The 24,440-nt window shown below is 37.0% G+C and overlaps 1 protein-coding gene across 3 annotated transcripts in view; it reads left to right on the top strand.

Annotated features, from left to right (window-relative positions):
* LOC127629918 (stAR-related lipid transfer protein 13-like) overlaps positions 1-24,440 on the top strand; it is a 132,340-nt gene that overhangs the window by 20,687 nt on the left and 87,213 nt on the right. For 2 of the 3 annotated variants that reach the window (XM_052107227.1, XM_052107226.1), the window contains exons 2-4: positions 2,103-3,268; positions 19,169-19,321; positions 20,848-20,991. In XM_052107227.1, coding sequence (XP_051963187.1) covers positions 2,246-3,268; positions 19,169-19,321; positions 20,848-20,991 — 1,320 coding nt within the window. In that variant the 5' untranslated portion in view covers positions 2,103-2,245. Of the gene's footprint in view, positions 1-2,102; positions 3,269-19,168; positions 19,322-20,847; positions 20,992-23,535; positions 23,663-24,440 lie in introns of those variants that run through there. The other variant, XM_052107231.1, reaches the window with a different exon arrangement.

The raw sequence follows: 24,440 nt of genomic DNA on the forward strand, positions 1-24,440 counted from the left end.
CTCAGCCTGAGCCAGATGTTCAACCCCCTCAGATCCCCTGTTATTCCCTCCTCTGCCTGTGCAAGATTCCCGACCCTGATTGCCTCTTATAACCCTCTCTGACTCTGTGAGATTCCTTGTTATTTCAGTCATGCCTATATGAATTTCCCTTTTCCCTTGACTGCTTCTGTGAGATTCCCTCTTGATTCCCATTGTTTCTCTTTAAGATATTCTTTCTCCACATTTTGTCTCTGTGAGATTCCTTGATATTCTCACTGTTCCTCTGTGAGATTTCCAGTTATTCCCTCAACCAATTTTATTCCTGTTTTCCCTGCATTGTACTGCAAACACTTGCTGCCTCCAATGAGGTAAAACCATACAAAACAACAAAAGAATGCTTAAGTAACCTTCTGCTCTAATGGCTTGAATTTTCCATAAAATACTTGTGCTTTTCCATCAAATTTAATACGAAGTAATGCATAGATGTGTGTATCTACAACATATGTGGCATGCAGTCAATTACCACAGCAGAGAACATGACATTTAATTTAGACATTTAAAGCAAACTCATTAAAGTGTCTGTTGCATCTTTTCAGTATGATATGTGGGCTTTTCCATTCCATTCCATATGAAGCAATGCTCAGATGTGTATTCACCTGTAACCCGCACAAGAAGAGACAGTCACAATGTTGAATAAAACTGCTTTTATTTGCAGAGATGGAAAAAGTACAAAAGGGCAAATCCAGAGAAGAGTAGTCAAGGGGAGCGTAAGGTCGAAGCCGGGGAATCAGAGTATGTCAAAGGGGCAAATCCACAGAAGAGTAGTCAAGGGGAGCGTAAGGTCGAAGCCGGGGAATCAGAATATATAAATAGATGTAACAAGCGAGTTGAAAAGACAGGGGAAGCTAGGGGAACACTAGAGCTGGCAAAGCGAAGGGGTAAACTAAACAATAATCAACAAGTGTGGGGAGAAAGGGCAGCGTATATATAGGGGAAAACGAACAGTGCAGGTGAAACTAATAATCTAGTGATGGGAGCGAGTGCGGGTGAAACTAATACTCTGGTGATTGGGAGCGAGTGTGAGAGCTAGAGGGGGCGGGGTGAACTTGAGGATCAGAGTTCGTTACATCACCAAAGAAGCTGAGAGTTACTGATAGCACATTTTCAACTTGATCGGTAAAGTTTGTCAAGACAAAAGCCTTGTCTGATGGTAGGGTGGATGAATAGATGGATCGATTGATTATAGGTTTTGTGTGTTTGTTTACATTAAAAAATGTTGACAGTTGATGCTTGAATAGTCTTGGTCTGTTGAACATTCTGTCAATGTATGTCTATGGGATTTTTGATTTCCCACTACTGGAAAACTGTTGTTATGCAGTTAGGAAAGACATGGCACATTGAGTCGGAACAATCTGAAGGTCTGTGCTAAGTTTGCTGGATGCTACTTGAAAGCCCTAGCACGAGTTTCAGTCCGAAATTTTGGTCTTGGTTTAAGTATTAAAAAAACCCTAACCCAAGTCGGTAGAATAACAATATGTTGGCTTTGTCAAGCCAACATAAAGACATATTAGGTTTAAGCATAAGTGACGAAACTTTGGAAAGTAATCAGAAAAGATTTTGGAATAAGATGCATTAGAAAAAGTATCTTTAAGACAGAGACTATTTAGACTATTTATTTCAGAGACAGAGCACTTGTATTAAAATCAATGGGAGAAATTGGAACGCCCAATAGGGCCGATGTAGAATAGGAAGTCCCAACTTACAGGTAAAAGAGCCAATCACCTTTTTGATACAGACATCACTCGTCAGTCAACTCGGGAACGCGTATGCACATTTTCTGGACCAGCTTTAAAAATAGTGTTATTAGCGTAGTCTGAGCATAATTTATGAGACCATTATAGTCCGATTTTACCACTTATTTGAATAATATTCTTTGATCGTAATCTTGACCCACCGATCTGGCAATTTTGGTCCTCATATACTTTTATGCCACTTGTTTCTCTAGAAAATAGCTGCCCAGTAGTGTTTCCAAGATGCTGTCCAAGTCTAACTATGTTAAATGAATGAATGTAAATTTAACTATGGCACAAACACATATTACAATTTATGTTGTTTCTTTCCAGGATGATTGGATCAAAGTGCTTATTTGCACTGAGGAACTAATCCAGTCCAAATGTTGAAACATGTCAATCATGGCAGTTTCTGGCTTCAGATGAAGACTTCTCTGGATATTCCTTATGGCTAGTTTTAAACTGTAGATTGAAATATGGACAATCGACCCATGATGACTTTAGAAGAACAGCTGTCATCAGTGTCGCAGGAGTCCCCAAGAATGACTTCCTCAGTAGAGCTTTCAGTGGCAGGCTCAATGGTGGATGGAAGTCCAACATTACTAGATAGTTCCTTAAAGAGAGATCGCTATTCAGTAAGTCTTGAATCTATTATAGATGGAAATGTGGTGGCACAAACACAGATTGAGCTGAAGAATGGAAATATCAATGACCAGAAAGTAGGCAAAAGATTAGCCAAGAAGTTAAATCAAACTGCACCAGATAATAGGCAAAATAGACAAAGCTATGTTCTACAAGTTAACAAGGATGGACCTTGTTTTATTTTGAACACACTTACTAAAGAATATGTCCTTGAAACAACGGTGACAAATGAATACATTGAAGATCAAAGCACTTCTTGGATATCAAGCACAAAACCTGAGCTGAATGGCAGTTGTCATGCACAGGACAATGAGACATTGGCTAAACATATGTTGAGTACTAGTCCAATTGCTAACAGCCATGACATGGACACCCCCAAAACTTCCTATACTTCCTCAGTTTTAACAATCAGATCCAATTCTGACTCAACCTACACATTTGCATCCACTCTCGGAAGCCCCTCCCACCTTGTGCACCCTCAATCAGCTCCTTTGCCCATTTCTAGAAGGCCAGATCTTCCCCGAATCATCAAACACAAGCCCAGCTCCATCACCTTTGCAGATAACGACTGCCTTTCAGGTCTGATCCAGAGTGCCCAGGCCAATGAGAGTTCAGATGTTTCTGAAACATCTTCTGATGATGAAGGTCGTGATGTGGTCTTCTATGACGATGGTAATGAGGTATTCCCTAAGGTTTCCAAATCCAAGGATCTTCTTCCAGACTCCAGTCGACAGAGGAGTGGTGGTTGGGATAAGCAAAGGAGGAAAGCAACCAGTGAAGAAGGAAGTTCCACCACCAGCCTCCCACCAACCAGCGTCAGCAGTAATGAGTCAGAGGAGGAGAGCAGCAGTACAGAGGTGAGGGCATATGTTGTTTTTCTCTATAAGATGTTTAATAGGCCTTTTGAGATGTGTTAAAGCATAGCTTTTTTTTTTTTTTTTTAGATCTTGTTGGGTTTTCTAAATGCCTGTTAAGCCAATATAAAGAAAAGCCTTCTTGTGCAGCTATAATAGCTTCAGTTTTCAAGGAATGTAGCATCTGGTGTCCTTCCTGTCTTATGTCAAAGCCAATGTCTGTTCAGCGGTGAACTTAGCCTTCCATTACTGAAGGATCCATTTTAGTGTTGAAGTCATGGATGATTTGCGTCTTTCTCCTAACCCTATCCCTGTCCTGATTGTTTGGTAACCTATAGCCTCTCCATCACAAGTTTATTGGCCTTTAAAGAGGTACCATGTGGACTTGCATATAAACACAATAGCTTGTTCCATATCATGCTTGGTTAACAGTGGCTCCTGTAAAACTGTCTCATACAATTCATACCATAGATAACAGTGAAGTTGAGCCAAACACACCCTCATATTCTTATCGTCACATAAGCATCAGTGTCAGTTCTGTTCAGTGAAGGTTCAGTTTGACATCTGTTGATATTGTTTATTTTTAGAATGAACTGCCTTTACCATTATGAACTGCAGATTTGACTAATGTAGTACATAACATGATGATTTACCTGTATTTTATCTGTATGGCATAACATTTTGGAATAGGGTTCCATTTGTTAACAATAGTTAATGCGTTAGAAATCATGAACTAACAATGAAGAAAATATTTTTTGCATCGTTTATTAATCTTTGTGATTTTAAAAAGGCATTACGATATGTTGAAAATAACATTTAAGATTCGTAAATGCTGTAAAAGTATTTTTCAATGTTAGTTAATGTTAAATAATGTTGTTAACCAATCTTAACAAATTGAACCTTATTGTAAAGTGTTACAAATTTGGATATATTGTATAATTTGTGATATAAACAATAATAATAATTGTATATTTCTCTAGGTTTTACATTTACATTATATCCAGTATTTTAATATCCTTGTTATTAAAGCTGGTTCACTACAAAAAATTATGCTTTCTTAGCTGTTTTTATTTTTCATTTCGAGTAATTTTTTTTTTTTTTACAAGATTTATAATAGGAAGTTTAAAGCACTTTAAAGGGAGGTATTTTGGACAGGATATTTTGTTGTTGATTTTGGACAGATTTCCGTCACCATTCATTTTCAAACACATTGTTTTTCTTTTCCTGCAAAAGGTTTTGTTTACAATTTTGTTTATTTAATTTAATTCTTAAAATAACTGTTGTTTACATTGAAAGAGCAAACAAAATCTCTCACTATATTATATTAGCCTATATTATATTCTATTTTATTAGATTCCAATTTATAGTCATTGACGATGACTATAAAGTGGAATCTAGCATCATTTTCCATCCATCCATCCATCATCAACCGCTTATCCTGTGTACAGGGTCACAAGGGGCTGGAGCCTATCCCAGCTAACATCGGGCAAAAGGCAGGGGACACCCTGGACAGGTCGCCAGTCCATCACAGGGCCACACATAGACAGACATACACTCACACTCACCTCCACCTCCACATCCACCTCCACATCCACGGCAATTTTTTTTTGGAGACACCAATTAACCTAGCCTGCGTGTCTTTTGGATGGTGGGAGGAAGCCGGAGTACCCGGAGAGAACATGCAAACGCCACACAGAAAGGCCGGGGCAACCAAGGTTTGAACCCACAACCTTCTTGCTGTGAGGCGACAGTGCTAACCGCTGCACCACCGTGCCGCCCTTTAGCATCATTTTAATCTAATAAATTATAATTTGATTGGCTCTGCACACTTACTGACTCACTGTACAGAGTACAAGTGCACAGACAATAAGATCCAGTGTACATTATACTTCAAATACATTCAGTATGCATTATAATTCATAAAATATATATCATATCACTAATAAAATTAAAACGGTTTGATCATAAATAAAAAATTATATTAATTTAATAAATAAAAGAATTAGTACAGAGAAAGACAGTGGCAAACCATGACAAATGTGTGTCAAATCTGTGGCTGTTTTTTTAAATATTTTTCCAGAGTAAAAACCGCCCAGTGACCGTGATGTAGTTACAATAAGTAGCAAAATGAACAGAGGTTAAAATTATTTTCCTATAACAGGTGAGCTGAGAAGTGACCTGTAGTTCATTAAGGCGTTTGTCTGGCTTGTTTTGGCAGGAGTGAGGCCCCAGCACCCCTCTGTGCTACACGTGCTAAACTCTGCCCTCAAGTTACTCGTTCTCTGTTCATGCATGATTTAAGATGAATGTGTGAAAGAATGCAGTATGCCTTATGTGAATGCTGACCTTGCCTCATTTATATATCCTCAAGATATTCCAGCGTTATCATTCATATCAGTAGATATGAAAACCAATTTGAAATATTTGAAATATAATTTATTTGAAGGAAACCATTTGAAATATCTTCTGAAACTTTGTTTTCTATTTTCTATTAATCTATTTTTGTGTGCACTTTCCCTTAATAAACCATGCCATACAAGTACAAGATGCCATTCAAAGTTTTATTTAATTTTTTTAAGTGAAGTTTTCATGTTGACCATATGAGGGCGCTATATACAAACATTTCCCCACTACGTGGCCTTGATGCATTGGTAGAGTTGTTTGTTCTTTGTAGGTGGATTTATGTGTGCGTATGTCTTATAAATTGACTAGTATTCATAGAGTTGAATAAAACTGTAGAATCTCTAGTTGCCTGCACTGGATATCCCCATGTGGAAAGACATTCGTGCCTCTTGTAACAAAAAGGAGAGTCTTATTTGACCTGGATTTGAAGCAGTTTAGCAAATGGATTATGGCTGGTGGCTTTTAAGGATGACATATTGCTACACTCTTCTTTTCCCCATGGAGGTGGCTGGCACACTCAGTGGGTGGCATGGCCATGGCAGGAAGCCCAGAGCAATGCCAAAGCCAGGCACTTGACTCCTCATTTCCATGTCAATGAGCCAGCGCTGAGATTTACAATGTGGCCAATTTGCTGCGGTGCAGTTATGGTCCTCTGCCATTCTGTCCTCTGTGGAAGATAACAATGATGAGCTGATCTGGTGGGACTGACTCATACCGGCCCAGTTGCCATGACAAGTGTATTTTCTCACGACTGACAGGGTGGAAAGGGGTGTTTTAACTGATGCAGGTTTACTGTTTCAGTTCACAGAGGACAGGGTGATATTGAATAACACTCATTCCATGCAATTAGGTGCCAATAATCGGCTAAATGGATTGGCTGCTGCCGGACCAAGACACTGTATGTTTTTGAGGTTTAACATGTGGGGAAAATGCCCACATATGTTGGGTAATTTGCCATTAATGCCAGCATCATCATTATCGATAAAGATTATAAATAGGGGAGACCGAAGCTATAAGATTTGTTGTCAAATTTCCAATTGTGCAAATGTGTGTTCTCTAGCAAATGTTTTGTATATTTTGTCTTCAAACACCTAGTTCAAAACACTCTTATAATAGAATAATGTTTGTGATTTAGTACATTTTCACTATAATTTTGTTTGTGGCTCATGTAAACCAAGTGAACATAATCAAACCACAGTGGCATACAGTACATTCAGGCAAGGGTTAACTAAATTATGGAGGTGGATTTTTACCGATAGGCAAAACTATTTTTATGAAAATCAGGTTGGGGCATGTTGTCACTCTGTTTTTGCGGTAGGTTGTGTTTTAAATGTCACAAATGTGTAGCCAAAACAATGTTTTGATATTTTTATTTGTTTACTTTTCCATTTTTGTTGTTTCATTAATCATTTTGTGGTTCATGATTGTTTTAATTGTTAGATCTCATAAAAAGCTTTTAATAGGCAATTTGATGCAGGTGTAGATTTTAAGGATGAGTTCATCCAAAAATTTTTTTTTTTTTCACTTACTCACCATCATGCCATCCTAGATGTGTATGACTGACTTTTTTCTGCTGAACACAAACTGAGATTTTTACAAAAAATATCTCAGCTCCATAGGTCCAGTAGGCTTCATGGTGGCCAGAAATGTAAAGGTCCAAAAAGCACATCATCGGAGCATAAAAGTAATGCATATGATGAGATATGATAGTTATTTGTGTCCTTTTATAGTATCTATATATATATATATATATATATATATATATATATATATATATATATATATATATATATGTATATATATAGATAGATAGATAGATAGATAGATAGATAGATAGATACTATAAAAGGACACAAATAACTATATATATATATATATATATATATATATATATAAAGTATATTTAAGTCATTTTTACATTCTTCTTATTTTGTTTTTGGTGATTTGCATTTTTTGTGCATATCGCCACCTACTGGGCAGAGAGGAGAATTTATAGCAAATAAAGACTTATGTGTGGGGGAGAAATTAAAAATGTTAAGTCTTTTTTTTACTATAAATTCTCCTCCCTACCCAGTAGGTGGCGATATACACAAAAAAATATAAATCGGCAAAACAAAAGAAGAATGTAGACATTTATAGTAAAAAAGGACTTAAATATTGACGTGTTTGACACCAACAACTATCATATCTCTTCAGAAGACATGGATTTAACCACTGGAGTCATATGGATTGCTTTTATGCTGTCTTTATGTGCTTTTTGGAGCTTCAACGTTCTGGCCACCATTCACCAAATTAGCAATTTAGCATGATTACTCAAGGATGAGGTGTTTGAGTGATGGCTGCTGGAAATTGGGCCTGTCTAGATTTGATCAAAAAATACTTTTTTCAAATAGTGATGGTGCTCTTTTTTACACTGTAAAAAATTACTCTGACGTAATGAATAATGTACAGATTTTGCAGTTTTGGAAGGAGATTGGTACTTGAATTCACCAAAGTGGCATTCAACTGATTGCAAAGTATAGTCATTACTGAAGTAAAAAAGTCAGTTTTGATCAAATCTAGACAGGCCCCATTTCCAGCAGCCATCACTCCAACACCTTAGCTTTACGGTAAGCTAAAATGCTATTTCTAGTCATTTTACATGTCCGTTACCAGACGCGATCATATTTTTTTATCAAGAAAATAATTATAATAATTTTTGTATTGTCTTTCAGTAAAAAGATCTAAAAATCCTTAAAACAAGATCCAGTAGATTTATCTTGTTTTAGAAACATCACTGCATGACATATTTAGCTTTTTCAGAGAATGTATTTTGAACATGTGTATTTTGTCTTACTGTACTGGCAGAGTGTTTATAGTCAAAACAAGTGAAAAAATCCACCAGCGCTGAAGAAGTAATCCAAAGTATTTAGAATGCGTTACTGACCTTGCGAAATATAACAAAATAGGTTACAAATGACATTTTACAGCATGTATTCTGTAATGTGTAGTGGAATACATTTCAGAAGTAACCCTCCCAACCCTGTCTATATGTTTAAAAAAATAAAGAGGATCCATTCAAACTCATGTTGACTTTAAAAAAACTTTGTGAAGTAAGCTTTTTATGTCCAGTTGCAGAGTTTCTCCAGTGACAAGGATGAGCAATGCAACACTAACTCCTTTATCTCTGAAAAAGACACTAATTGCTTTCCCTCAAGACTCTACATGGGAGGCTGGAATATTTGATTGTTATAAAACAATATATCCTCTTTTGTCAAAGTCAAGTGGCTTAATGGTCTGTCGCAGAAGGGCAAGACAGAACGGCGCTAACGTCTTAAGAGGGATAACAAGAAAACCTGACTGGCTTTGACTCTAGACCAGCCAATGACCTGAAGGTCAGGAGGACTGGATAGCTTAAGGTCATGCCACCTAGTTTCAGGTCTAGAGATCCACTTACTCACTTAAGAATAGGCAGCATGGTCAAACTCTTAAACAACTCAAAAACATAGAAGCTGTCAAACAACTGAACTTTATTAATGAATGCCACAATAATCTCCCAGAATACAGTGTCAATCCAGAGTGATTTAAGTACTTCTCAGACAAATCTCTTGAATTAACCTGAGGTTACAGTAAGTTTGCATGGACAAACTGAAAACAGGGCTGGATAGGGCTCATTTTGAATTTTCTTTTCAGTGTCAAATGAAATATAGTATGGCACCCTGACTATGGTTCACACTGCTGTTATCCATTTTGTTGAACAATTATCCCAGAATTGATTACAATCAGCATTCATAACATTAATAACAGCTTTTGATCTATTAACTTTGATATACAGTATTATTTGAAACTGTCTTAGGTGAAAAGCTTGACCTTTGTACCTCTTTTTCGCTCTCCAAAGGAATGTCAGCATCATGAGCCTAATTGGTTAAGGGACTTACCATGTACTCATTCCATATGATTGTACATGCCTTGAATGTAGCCCAACGCCCCTCCCCTCCAGCCAAATCATGTAGGCCTTTCTCTGCTGCTTCAAATGTGTTGCATTCTGGCGTGACGGTCATCAATAGCATCATTGTTTAGATGAGAGGGTGTCATAATAGGCAGAAAGCTCTTTGCCTCTGCATGGAAAAATTTTTTTTGTCAGTTCAACTTAGAAAATGTACGTCATGTGGTAACATCTAAATTAACTGCTATTGTTGGTATAAAAGTATTTAAATACTGACTATAGTCTACACATTGGAAACTGGGCATGCCAAATTGGGAGAAAAAGGGGAAAAAATTATGAAACTGACTATAACTGCATTTAACCAACCTGAAAAACCAAGGTTTTACTAAGGCATAACTTTCAGTAGATAAAACTTGATTTGCCCTGTAAGGTCAAATCACATTTTAACTTTGATGTATATGTCTTCTAAGCTCGAATCACATTTTTATGTTAATGCAAGTTCATCACTATATTCAGTTCAAATCACATTTTCACTTTAATGTAAGTTTATGCACACTTTTATTCTTTAGGCTGCAACAGGAAGGTTGAAAACAAGCTCTCCCCATTAATTTGTATGGTATCTGCAAACAGGTCTAAAGGTGCCTACACTGGAGTTAACGCTGAATTCGAGAAAGCTGTGAATGCACTGATTTCAAAGGGGATGGTGCATCAGAAGGACGGACATGTTACAATATGTGAATGAACCCAAAGCAGATAGTCATTTAAACCAAAAATCTTTTATTAGGGAGAAAATAAAACACAAAAAATTGGGCATCTAACACAAAAGGCCCAGTCTTATCCAAACACAGCAGAGAAATGAAATTACCCTTAAGAGGGAAAAACTGAGAAAAGGAAACAAATTAGTACCAACTGACACAAATCAGGCTGACCAGGAAACACAAGACAAGAGTAATGAACCAGCACAGGACAGAGCACATCAGGGGAAATAAAAAGGGAAGCAAATAAGTAGGGTAACAAGGGAAGGCAGGTGTAACTGTTAAACTGATAACAAGACAAATGAGGGGGCAGGGTTTCACTCAAGACTAAATTGACATGAGTGCACACAGTGTTGTCAACTTAGAGACTTTGTCACTAGATCTTGCGTCTGCACAGGCCTTAAAATGAAACCTAACCTGTGTGGCCTGACCCTACCCGGCCTGAATGATATTGTCAGATTATAAACCAAACCAAAATCGCTCACAATCTTTATAATTTCTTCTTGCAAATACTGTTGAAATAGGCTATTTTTTATGTAAGCATATAGGCAACATTCATAACATTATTGAAACAGTAGACATACAGTTTTAACAAGGCACGGCAGCCCCTCAGTACACTAGAGCGGAATGGGGAAAAAAGCATTGCATTACCATTTATTTGATGAAATTTTGCAAATAAAATAAAATGTTATGATTTTAGCAGTGCAGAGTAGCAGTTTGGAAGTGACTGCTGGTTAACATGAACTCTTAATGGGCCGCATTTCAGTCACTATTTCATACTCGTTCCATTGTCTGACAATAGAAACAGACAAATATGTAAATGAGAAGAGCTTTATTGGGAATTTGGCTGCATTAAAATACAGTATGTGCACACAGAGAGTAGGAAAGAAGCAAACATATGTTAAGGGCTGACACTAGGCAGAATGCAAATACGATGCAATTATGTAATGAATATGTTAATTAGTGCATGACGTCATGTAGCGACATGTAACAACATTTCAAGCAGGCTTTAGCTACTTTCCATTGTAGCTGGCAAAAGTGTGCATCAACAACCAAAACCAATAAAGTCAAGTGCACTCATTAAACAAGGGAGACACATATGTGTGTCAGGATCCAAGCACCAAAACTATAAACAAAGTCAACAGAAGTGGAAGGATCATGACAGGACAGGGAAAATGCAAGGTAATCCGATAGTGAAGCTCCGTCATGCGACCAAAAGTTCAGAACATTTCAACTTCTGCTTCAACACACTCTGGTGTAGGCATCCTTTGACCAATGAGAATCTCGGTGAAGCGGGACAAGCTATGTGAAATCGAAAAACATGGCGGACAAGCTCAAATATACGGTGCATTCATTCCCTGTCTTCTATTATCTTTCTCTGTCAGACTAAAAAGATTGTGGAGAGTTTCAATGTTTACTGGTACAAAAATATATATTTTACAGTAAATAGCCATCTCTATCCGTGACCACCTCTACCCTCTGTTGTGAACGCCTTCCAAACTAACCTTTCGCAGACTCATGCACCCAATGCTCCGACAGAGCTTTCCCTACCGTGTAAGGGCCTTTACTGTCATGGAGTGATGGCCGCTTTTGAAACTTGCTTCATGAATCTTAGAAACCTTTACAAATAATTTGTTTTAAACCATTGCTTTGAGTGTGTATCAAACTGGCCAAGTCACATGATTTCCACAAACGAGGCTTTGTTATGTGATACTGTTTCTAAACAGTTTTGAAATGTTTCGCTGTTACGCTAGGGGGCGTTGATTCCATAGAGAAACCTTGAATAGGCCATATTCACAGACTGTGATGATGTGTTTCATTACGTTCCTCATTCAAACATAATAGTGGATTTTTTTCTTATCGCATAACGCAATATCACAAGCTGTTATGCTTATAAAGCAATTAAAGCCACTTGATAGCAACGTGTAACACTGAGAAGTACTGCTGTGTTGTAGTGATTTTACATGGATCACTAAAGTTTGTTTCTAATAATTACATGCCCACTGTAGATGTGCAATTGACCTTTGAGCTAATGTAGGGGTCCCTTCTGATTTTATTTGAAATTATTTGGGAATCAAATCAAGACACAACATTTCTGAGGTTTAAGGCGGGGCATAGTAGAGAGGCAATTTGCATAAGCATTTTAGATATCTGTAAAGGAATTTTCACTAGTAAGAATGTTGATTTAAGATATCTCTTCCCAGTCAGATTAATAATTGCAGATACAGTTGGTCAGAAGTTTACATACAACTTAGCCAGATACATTTAAACTCATAATTTAGTTTTTCATAATTCCTGACATTTAATCGTAGAAAACATGGCATGTCTTAGGTCAGTTAGGATCACTAATTTATATTAAGAATGTGAAATGTCAGAATAATAGTAGAGAGAATTATATATTTCAGATTTTATTTATTTCATCACATTCCCAATGGGTCAGAAGATTACATACACTTTGTTAGTATTTTGTAGCATTGCCTTTAAAGTTGGGTCAAATGTTTTGGGTAGACTTTCTCAAGCTTCTCACAATAAGTTGCTGGAATTTTGGCCCATTCCTCCCGACAGAACTGGTGTAACTAAGGTTGCTCGTACATGCTTTTTCAGTTCTGCCCACACATTTTCTATTGGATTGAGGTCAAGGCTTTGTGATGGTCACCCCAATACCTTGACTTTGTTGTCCTTAAGCCATTTTGCCACAACTTTGGAGGTATGCTTGGGGTCATTGTCCATTTGGAAGACCCATTTGCAACAGAGTTTTAACTTCCTGGTTGATGTCTTGAGATTGTGCTTTAATATATCCACATTATTTTATTTCCTCATGATGCTATCTATTTTGTGAAGTGTACCAGTCCCTCCTGCAGTAAAGCACCCCCACAACATGATGCTGCCACCCCCACGATTCACGGTTGATACAGTGTTCTTCGGCTTGCAAGCCTCACTCTTTATCCTCCAAACATAACACTGTTCATTATGGCCAAACAGTAAAATTTTTGTTTCATCAGACCAGAGGACATTTCTCCAAAAAGCAAGATCTTTGTCCCCATGTGCACTTTCAAACTGTAGTCTGGTTTTGTTATGGCAGTTTTGGAGCATTGGCTTCTTCCTTGCTGTGCAGCCTTTCAGGTTATGTCGATATAGGAATAATTTTACTGTGGATATAGATACTTGCCTACCCGTTTCCTCCAGCATCTTCACAAGGTCTTTTGCTGTTGATCTGGGATTGATTTGCACTTTTCGCACCACACTACACTCATCTCTTGGAGACAGAATGCGTCTCCTTCCTGAGCGATATGATGGCTGTGTAGTCCCATTGTGTTTATACATGTGCACTATTGTTTGTACAGATGAACATGGTACCTTCAGGCATTTGGAAATTGCTCCCAAGGATTAAGACTTGTGGAGGTTTTGGCTGATTTCTTTTGATTTTCCCATGATGTCAAGCAAAGAGGTACTGAGTTTGAAGATAGGCCTTAAAATACATCCACAGGTACATCTCCAATTTACTCCAATTAGCCTATCAGAAGCTAATTGGCTAATTGACTAAAGGCTTGAGTTTCATTTTCTAGAATTTTTCAAGCTGTTTAAAGGCACAGTTAACTTAGTTTATATAAAGTTCTGACCCACTAGAATTGTGATAGTCAATTAAACGTGAAACAATCTGTCTGTAAACAAATTTTTTGAAAAATTACTCGTGTCATGCACAAAGTAGATGTCCTAAACGACCTAAACGTAAACTATAGTTTGCTAATATGAAATCTGTGGAGTGGTTCAAAAATTTGTTTTAATGACTTCAACCTAAGTGTATGTAAACTTCTGACTTCAAATGTATCTCCAAATAAAGATATTCCTGGTCTGTAATCAATTTGAGATATCCATAAATGCATTATAGAAATCTTTTATGAAAATGGACTAATTCTAATTAAAGATATCTCCTATTAAATATTGACTAGTCATAAATCCAATAAAATATATTTACAACTATATTTTACCTAGTCATATCTTAGTTTCAGATTTTTTTTCTATTAGGATATCTTTAAAGATGCAGAATTGTAGATATCTAATTGAATTATGACTAGTCAAAACCATATTTAAGATATCTTTAAGTTCTGACCAGTCATAATTCAATTACAGATATCTACAGTTGATTTTATTACTACTAACAACTTAGATATATATTGAATTATAATTTGTACTAGTAATAAATCAATTGTAGATATCTGTAATTACAATTTCTACTAGGGAATAACTCTATTATAGGCCTAAATATCTGAAAATCGTTTTTAATGCAATCCTATGGAAACAAATGACTGGTCAAAGTTGAATAGCAGATATCTTAAATGTTAATTATGACTAGTCAAAAATGCATTGCAGAAATCTTCAATGTAAATTATGAGTAGTCAGAAATGCATTGTAGAAATCTTTGACTAGACAAAACATAATTATGGATAGTCAAATCTGAATATTATATGATAAAAGCACCTGCCATATTTTTATTTTGGTCTTGGAGCAAATGGGTAAGTGAAAATAATATTTGCTGTGATCTCCAATTCACCGCTGTCAAAGTTTACCCTGCAAACGTTTACTTCCACGTTCAAAAACGTGTGAAAAAGGTCCATTAGTGTTTAATGCAGGCTGTAACTGGTGCAGAATTAAATTCGATCTGTAAAATCAGGCTAGCTGTTGAATTTAATTTTAGTAATTTTAATCTTTCCCAAACATAGTAATTGTCAAATTTAATGTAGTGGTTAAAATGCTCCTCGGTTAATTTAACGTACTTGATGTGCGAGTTCTAGTCCCATGAGTATAACTAGACCAGAATCAGCTTTATTGCCAAGTATGCTTGCACATACAAGGAATTTGCCTTGGTGACAGGAGCTTCCAGTGCACAACAATACAAAAACAGCAGCAAGTCATAGATAATTAAAAACAAAACAAAGAAAAAATAAATAATTATACATATACGTACAAACACTCAGACTCACACCTACATACATACCCACACGTAGTGCAAATCTAATAAAAATCTATTATATAAAGAACAAAAATACAGTATAGTATGTACAGTGTCATGTATGTAATGGCAGAAGTGGATATGTCAGATAATATAAATAGACTTAAACTATCGAGCGCTTCGAAACAACAAATTATATTCCGAAGCAATTGTTTCAGTTGACTCGATGTTTCAGGAAGCTTCGTTTCTGACATCACTACTGTTATGACACACTAGTTGACCGTTAAACTCTCTCTATGGTTAAAACCTGAAACTGCTATCCCACTACACCTTCCATCACAACATTTTTTCTTCGCATTTACTTCAGAGCAGATCTACTCCTCTACAGGTTTGTTGGAGTATGACCATACATTCGTAGTGCGCATGTGTCGAACGCATCCAACCCACGCTCTATTAAGCTGATTGAAAATTGTATGTTAACTCAATAACTCAATAAAGTTAATGCAGCAATTCCTTCTTTTAGGTTACATAAACCTTACTACATTAGGTTACACCAACAAAATGAGTTAAATCAGGTAGAAATAGCTCCTTCAAGCAACAACTGCACACAGTATGTTCTCTTTTTCCAGTGTGGCTCATGCAAAGAAATTCTCAGAACTTCAAACTTGCCTGTAAAGGGCTGGTTAACAAAAATGAAAATGATGGCATTATTTATTCACCTTCATGTTTTTCCAAGCCTGTATGACTTGCTTTATTTGATGAAACACAAAAGTAGAAATGTTAAGGAACTGTATTGGTTGCACCATTACAATGAATCCAGACTGAGATTTTCAAGCCTACAAAAGGATACAATAGAGACTGTGGAATTTGTATGATTTTTTTGTATGATTAATATACCAACATTTTATTTGTAATTTAATTCATTAAAAATCTTGACATATGTCGTCTCTCTCCTTGACGCATTCATGAGAGAAGTGATGTTTGATTCATGAGTGAACCGTTCTTTTGAGTCACATATTTTTGAATGAAAAAATCAGTTCATCCAGTTTACAAAACCAATCTGAATGATTCATAAATCAGACTGTTTCGGTCACATGTTCAGCTAAATCTATCTGGGGTTCTATCCATGTATTTTTATGAAAATATTTGGATATCTGAGAAAAAATGCATCTGAAATGTTGCTCTGGGTATTCTTAAATGCCGGCCAAAAAGCTTGTCATCAAAATGATTGGCTGCTAAAAGAGTTTTCCACAAAATAATGTATTTCCTTTTAAAACAAATCCCTGCAAAGATTCAAACATTTCCGCTGGCTGTGTCTTCCTCACCAGGATGTTACTGTTAAATCTTCCTCACGGTTCATCCTCATGATCCCCCTCCTCCTCCTCCTCTGGCCCCTCCATTTCCTGTTGGTTAAGGGGCAAACCTGTTGATTTACAGCCTGGTGAGTGATGTAGGTAATTTATAGCCCTGGAACCCTTGGCTTCCCAAGCACAAGTAATGTGTCTGTCCTGGACAAGATAGTCTATTTATACTTTTTGACAGTGGTGTCGGGGGAGTAGTGAAAGTAGCACAGGGGAGAAAGGAGAGGAATACCAAGACTATGTTTGGCCCACAATTTCAGTAGGGTTGTTTGCTAGTATTGCACAGAATTGTGTGTTGTGCTTTCTCATTTGCCCTCAGTGCTATTTACTGCTCATGGTAGGCTAACGTCAGGCACGCAACACATTTTGACAAAAAAAAACAGGAAAAGAGTCGTCAGGACAGCCAAATGGAGAAAATTGTCCAAGCTCATAGGTTAAATGGAGAACTAGTGTAGACTACATATATAACATATATACATTTATACTAAAACTGGAAAATATTTTTTTTGTTTGACTTTAAATGTCGAAATACAGTGACAAACAGCAGCAAACTAATTATTTTGCTTCAAAAAAGAAGGCAAGGTGCCTTTACGGCTGCTCAGGGGCTCAGTGAATCACAAAGGATGAAAAAAACAGGAGGGTATTTATGCATACAAGGACAGATGATGGAATGGAGGACAGGTGAGGATGACAGGGATCAGATGGAAGTGATGAGGGCAGTGAATTCTGGGAGATGAAGTCAGGGGGAAAACTTCAAAATAAGAGTCATTGGAAAACATGAGGTAGACAGACTGTGACAGGACCGAATGATCTGACTTGTTTAAAAATGTTATTGATTCCATTGGTCCCTGTGTGCACTCTATAATCAATAACTTGTTGACATCTGGTCATGTCTCATCCTATTTTTAAAAAGCTTCTGTTAAACCACTTCTCAAAAAAACTAACAAATCTTGACCCATCCTTGCCCCAGAACTACAAGCATATTTCTAAGTTACATTTTATAGCTAAGGTCATAGAAAATGTGGTTGCTAAGCAGCTTATAGCTGTCTTGGATGAACACAATCACTTAACCTTGTGCACTTTTCGGTCATTTTTGACTGAAATTCATTTTGTTTATTTAATAAAAATGGTATGCTCTTTCATCTGAGTGGATTGAGGCTTGGTTACGTTTCCTACATTTGCAATCTTAACACAAAAAAGTTTAGGCTGCGTGACAACAAATGTGACACTTGTGGTGTTCGTGGTCAGATTTGACCAACCATTGGCAATTTTGGGGGGAATTTATCAAATAAAATCAATAATTCAGCCACAAGCCAGAAAGCACACAGACAGAAATTAAGGGGTAAGACTATAACACAAACACAATGCAAAATACATTTGCATGCATGCACGCACATGCACGCACGCACGCACACACACACACACACACACACACACACACAGAGAGAATGAATGGGAGACACTATAATACAGTGCAATTTTTGGGGGAATTTGCCAAATAAAATCAATAATTCAGCCACAATGCAGAACACACATAGACAGAAATGAAGGGGTGAGACTAAATCCACAGTGCTGTACACACACACACACACACACACACACACACACACACACACACACACACACACACGTTGGTGCGGCTATCCTTATGAGGACTCTCCATAGACATAATGGTTTTTATACTGTACAAACAATAGATTTTATTCCATAACCCTACCCCTAAACCTAACCCTCACAAAAAACTATTTTAGACTATAATATAGAGCAGTTTTGATTAAATAAAGTCAATAATTCAGCCACAATGCTGGACACACACACACACACACACACACACACAAATGAATGGGTGAGACCATAACACATCCAAAATGCAAAACATACACATGCTACTGAAAAATGTACTTTAGTAGCATCACAACTTTTAGTTAGTTACTCCCCAAAACTGCCTGTGTCTCCTCAAGAGTTTAAACAGAAATGTTAGTGAACAATGTCACAACCTGTGTTTTGATTTGACAAGATACCAAAGTCTGCAATCAAAACTCTCAATCAAGTCTTTAATAGATCGCAGTATGAACTCAAACGGAACAAATTATGAATTATGCTTTTCACATTCATTTTATAGCTCTGTACTCTTGCTGTATGTCAACAGTTGTTTGTTTTTATTTGTATTTCTCTCCTGCTGAAAATACCAGGCTGGTTTATGTGGTTTTTTGCTGGTCTTGTTGGTGGTAAATGTAACGTTTGAGCAACAATATGGGAAAGCACACAAATCATGATTCTGTACTGTAAAGGTAGTGGATTATTTTGTGTTGAGTATAGTTTAGTATAGACTTTGAAAGCTTAGAGTAACAAGAATATCAGAGTGTGTAATCAGTGCTGTCCCACCAAGTGGACGGTTGGATATTTGAAAAACACAGACCCAACTACATAAGCAAGTCTAATGTAATGACTCTATCTAATCAATTTAATGTTTGTCTGAGATGTTCTATTTCTTCTCTCCTTACACAGGAGTCTACCCAGGTCCTGTCTCCATGGTCTGAATCCATGACCCAGCTAATACAGAGATTAGATGAACTGAACTTGGATATAGTGGAAGCTCTCAGTGCTGGCTCCTCCTCCTCTGACACACCCAGCACCGCAAATGTCAGAGAATCCCTGCAGGTCATCTTGATTTGCTATCTTGTTCACTACATAACAATATTATATAAATTGTTTTTGGAATCAATTCTGGGAAAGAGTTAACGCTTATCATTCCATTAGACATGCAGGATTGAACCAAATATCAAACCATGTATAATCTGCAAACAAATGATGCAAGAGCTTTTCTCAGAACTACCTTTACTTTTCCTAGTCAATTTAGCCGTTGCTGTTAAGCAGCTGGTGTGAAGATGATTTCAATAGCATGTATAAAGTCAGTTCCCCTCAAGTGTAACCACAGGTGTAGTTCATCATGGTAACTATAAACATGTTTCACATAATTCAACAAACAGTCCAAATCCCTTTTGTCTCCCTTAAAAAATTACTTTAATCCCATATGATTCATATACATACACTGTTGGACATTGTTAGTAGACAAATTAAGAGTGTGTATATGTTTAAAGAGAATTCCACAGTGCAAAAAGATTCCTAAGTTAAAAAAACACCCATGTTATATATATATATATATACACACACATTTATTTATATGTGGTACCAACTTTGGCCAACAGATGCCACTATCAGTAAGCATGAAATCTTCTGCTTGCAAGGTCACAGAATGTCTGAGGTTTTTATCTGCTTATTTATATAGATTTATACTTAAAGTATACAATAACTTGTATAATCTTGATAAAAAAAACCTGTATATAATCTTATACAGTCCTCTAATACATGAAATCCCACAATAACATGAATATGCCCCAGGTTAAATGTTTCATATGGCATTCATTTTAGAAAACATTTTGGAGGAATTTCGATGGTCCTTCGATGTTCATTCTTGAGCCATGCATAAATATCTGATAAGCATACAATCAGAACGGTATGATGTACGGAACAATTAATGTTAGAGCCCATCCACTGGATATATAAACATGTTGCTGGATGTGCCTTGGCATGGCGTCTGTTTTTGACAAGGGTTAGATAGAATGTGCTGTGATCTGGCAAAGACTGGACCAGACTGGTGACACTAATACACATGGGTCCATTGTGTTGGGAGTTTGCCATAGGGAACTTTTAAAATCATTGAAAAAAAAAAACCCCTCATGAATGCTCACAACATAACCACCCTGTAGCAAGGGTTCACAGCCAGAAACAAAGTGCTTTTGGCTCCTCAAGACAACGATGTCTTGTGCTTGGAGTGTGTTGCTCTGTTTGTATCACTGTGTCCAAATAGGGATGACGACATAATGGCTTTCAGAGCCCTCACGACAACCATTCCTGGCATTTCCCATAAATACTTTAGAACGAGAGGCAAGATCTCCTTTTAAATGATGCTTTGGACTAGATCATCTTTTTCTAGAGCTTCTCCCATCATCTAGAGGTCTATCGTCTTTGTGGTCTTCCAAATGTACTGTCTAGATCTTTAATTATATCACTAGTTTGTGTCTGCCTCTTGAGTCGCCAGCCATTGACCCCTTCTCTTATCCTTTCTTAGTCATCTCCAGAGGTTGTCTCATCTCATGCTAAAAGTTGTTGTATTGACATTGCAGAGCGGAGTTGGGGGGGTAAGCCAGACCCTCAACTACAACAACATGGCCAGAAGAACAGACACAAGGGAACACCACAGCCAAGAGAGGCTCACAAAAGTGGGAGCCACTTCCTCTCTGGGGAGATCACATGGTAAAAAGACAGAGGTAAGCGTTTAGACTTACCCAAGATGATTTTAATTTGTCTTATTTTGAAATAACCCCCCATTTTGTAGTTGTGCTAGAGCTTTTCTCACAACTAACTTCACATTTCTTAGCCTTTTTTTTTTTTTTGCAATTACTTTTAACCTACATGTCTCAAAGTAATTTTTACTGGATTGATGAAGACAGTTTTCCTCAATTTACACAGGTGTAATTAACATTAGCTATGGACATGTTTAATAAACGTCCAAATATGTTTGCTGAACAGATCTTTTGTTTTTAAGCCCAACTAACATTGGTTTGTGAAATGTTTTGCTTGGAAAGTTTGCTTGTGCTGTCTTTCTTTAACAAAAATGCCACTTATCTATTTTGTTATCCAATGCAATGACATTCGTACATTTTTAAGTGTGGCATAAAACATTTTGGACCACTGTATGTATGGAAACATACTCATTCTTAAAGAATTCAGACCCACTTTATATTAGGTGTCTTTAAATAGTATGTCCTTAAAGGGGTAGTTCACTCATTCAGTCATTGTTTACTTAACTTTTTCTTAACACAAAGGGAGAAATTGTGAAAATATCACAGTGATGACATACAATGGCAATGTATGGTGACCACCTCTTCAAGCTTTAAAAGGACACAAAATATACTGTAATTAAGAAGTCTAATCAAATATTCCATGAGATTCATGATTGTTATGAAAGCATACAATAAGGTTTGGTGAGAAACAAACCGAAATCTTTTGTATTAATTAGTGAAAATTTTTACTGACCTCACTTTCATGAGTCTGCACACAAACTTTAGAGCTCTTTACATTAGAGCAACAGTAGTTACGCAGCACGCGTTACGCGAGATGAGGCGTTCAAGATAAAATTCGTTTTGATTTGTTCAACGGGACCACCAGTGATTTTAACAACAGAAAACACAACACAGCTTCTCACAAACCAGAACTTACAAATATGTCTGAAGAGTTTGAAGTGGAAGAATAGATGCATTTCCAGCCTTATTTGTTTGAACCATTGTCCTCCATCAAACATAGAGATAGGGCTGAAGGTAGCTACAGTCACAACGTGTCCAACTCAGATGCCATACGACATGCAATAAAAGGGATATTTTCTCCAAAACAGCACAACAGCATAACTGCCTGACAGCGCAGCTAAAGTAAACATAATAGTGTCTCCATTTTAGAGTTGTAACTTGACATTGCATCTTTTAAAAGCAGTGCAATATGTATGATATAAAAAAGGCGTTGATGTCTTGCTAAAGAGGCAGTTATATGCATATGTATTTGGCCCTTGTGACGTCACAAGTTCCACAAATTCCAAACAAGCCCTTTCTGGAGCTCGATTTAAATAAATGCTCTTTTTCTATTAAGAAGGAAGTTTGCAGATCTGAAACTTACAGTATGCTTTTATAGTACAATGACCTCTTATATGTCAAAAGATCAAGTAAAATTTAATTCCTCATGTCAGAACCCTTTTCAGTAGAAGAGTTCATTAAGACATTCAGGCCATGTGATAATTTGCTAAACTTTGCTCTGTGAAGTGTTTCCAAATGAATGCTCTGTGTGTCAGTCAACAAGACACACGTTCATTCAAAGAAGTTTCTGGTTTAAGATGAGGTTGATGGCCTGGGATTTTGTTTCTAATGGGTTTTCTGCATTAGAGGGACCGAATTAAATAGATTATCCCTCACTAATTTAACAGGATTCCCCCTTTGTCTGGGGAATTGAATGAATGATTTCAAAGTGACACCAAAGTCTTTTTACAGGGCAGTTTAAGGCTCTTGTTTAGATTTCAAACTGGTGTAGCTTAGTTTAACTAGTGTTGTTTGAATAGCGTAACATAAATTTGTTTTGGGAAGAGACGCAAGCCATTCATATGCAATAAAGCTAAACAAGACTTCAAATCATGCATTTTGTGTCAACAATGTATTCCTATTGAGCCATTTACAAAGGGAGCGAACATTCTTGTGCCGACAAAGGAAGATTTGTTTTTTATGATGAGTGTGTCGATTTCATATTTTTCTTCGCCAGCCAATGAAATGCCCTTAACCAATAAAATATGAACTTTGGATAACGTGGCAGGAGCTGCTGCAGTTACCAGAAACTAGTGCAACTGCTGGCACTAAAGCACAGAAAGTTGTTTTGACCACCGATATTAAATGATGAAGTAACTCGAGGAAGGAATCCTGAACCAGCAGTGAAGATGTGTAGTTCAGTTGAATATTTTTTCTCTTAACATGTAAATGAAATTGCTGCATCACTGCCTTGCATCCCCTTTAAAAACAACTCTCTTATCTTACGTGGAATGTCTTCATAATTTTAAATTGCTGTATTTTTTTTAACATGAAGGGTTAAGGGTTAGGGCTTAGAGCAAGGAACGAAAAAACAAACAATAGCCCATCCTTCCTTCACCTCATTTGAATGTTTTTCATTTAAAAGGAACGTACTTCCTTGCATTTCCCAAAACAATATCCGATGAGCAACAGTGGGTTTAAATGAGCACAATATCTGTGGGACTTCAGTCCTTTTCCGTCCGGTTGGAGAACTGGGCCAGATGTGTTTGTTTAATCTCTGCATAGCATCGACACTGCAGCACTTGGAACGTTTTGTGGTCCATGCATGGGAACCCCGTTAAAGCCCTCTGGCAGGGATCGGGGAGGTGAGACAGGCGTGAGTATGTGTTAGTATGCGTATTAGATTGTGTTTCTGTATGAGAGTGAAGGAGGGTAAGTTGAAGAGGGTAATGGGATTGGAGGGGGTAATAGAATGATTTGGCTTTGTGCACTCTGACAAAATGAAGTCTTGAGGTTCTTGGAGAAGATTAGCAGGTCAAAAGCTCCAGAGGCATGTGGAGGCCTTCAGATCGCTTGAATGAATGTAGATAACAAATCCAAACTTTGAAAGCTCCATAGGCATTTTACAGAATGTCTTCTAACGTCAGTGTCATAGGTTTTAGCAAAACCTTGAACAACAAAAAGAAGTTGGAACATTTTTGTTCCAAATTTATTAAAGGTATATTATAAAGGAATATTCCTGAGTTAATACAAGTCAAGCTCAAATGACAGCATTTGTGGCATAATGTTGATTATCAAAAATTCATTTCAACATTTATTTCAAATTTGTTCTGTAACTAGTGGCAACAAAAAGATGTCAACAAATGTGGATGGCGGGAATAAGTTGTGAAATTTTAAATAATACCAAGCTTTAGAAAGACAAATGTTTTTCACCAAATTGTTTATTATATTTCCAGGAGTGTTGGTTATTCATGCTTTTAAGACATCACAGATATTACAGCTGATTTTCTGTAAAGCTGAATAAATAATTCTGAGGCAAAGTAATGGCCAGCATCATCCAATCAGTGCCAACCATGTTAAAATAAAGTTTAGCATTACAAATTCTGATTACCACTGTTCCATGTCTGCCCAACATGTTGAGTGGTCCAAACATC

The sequence above is a fragment of the Xyrauchen texanus genome, chromosome 36 (genome assembly GCF_025860055.1).
Source record: "Xyrauchen texanus isolate HMW12.3.18 chromosome 36, RBS_HiC_50CHRs, whole genome shotgun sequence".
Classification (NCBI taxonomy): Eukaryota; Metazoa; Chordata; class Actinopteri; order Cypriniformes; family Catostomidae; genus Xyrauchen; species Xyrauchen texanus.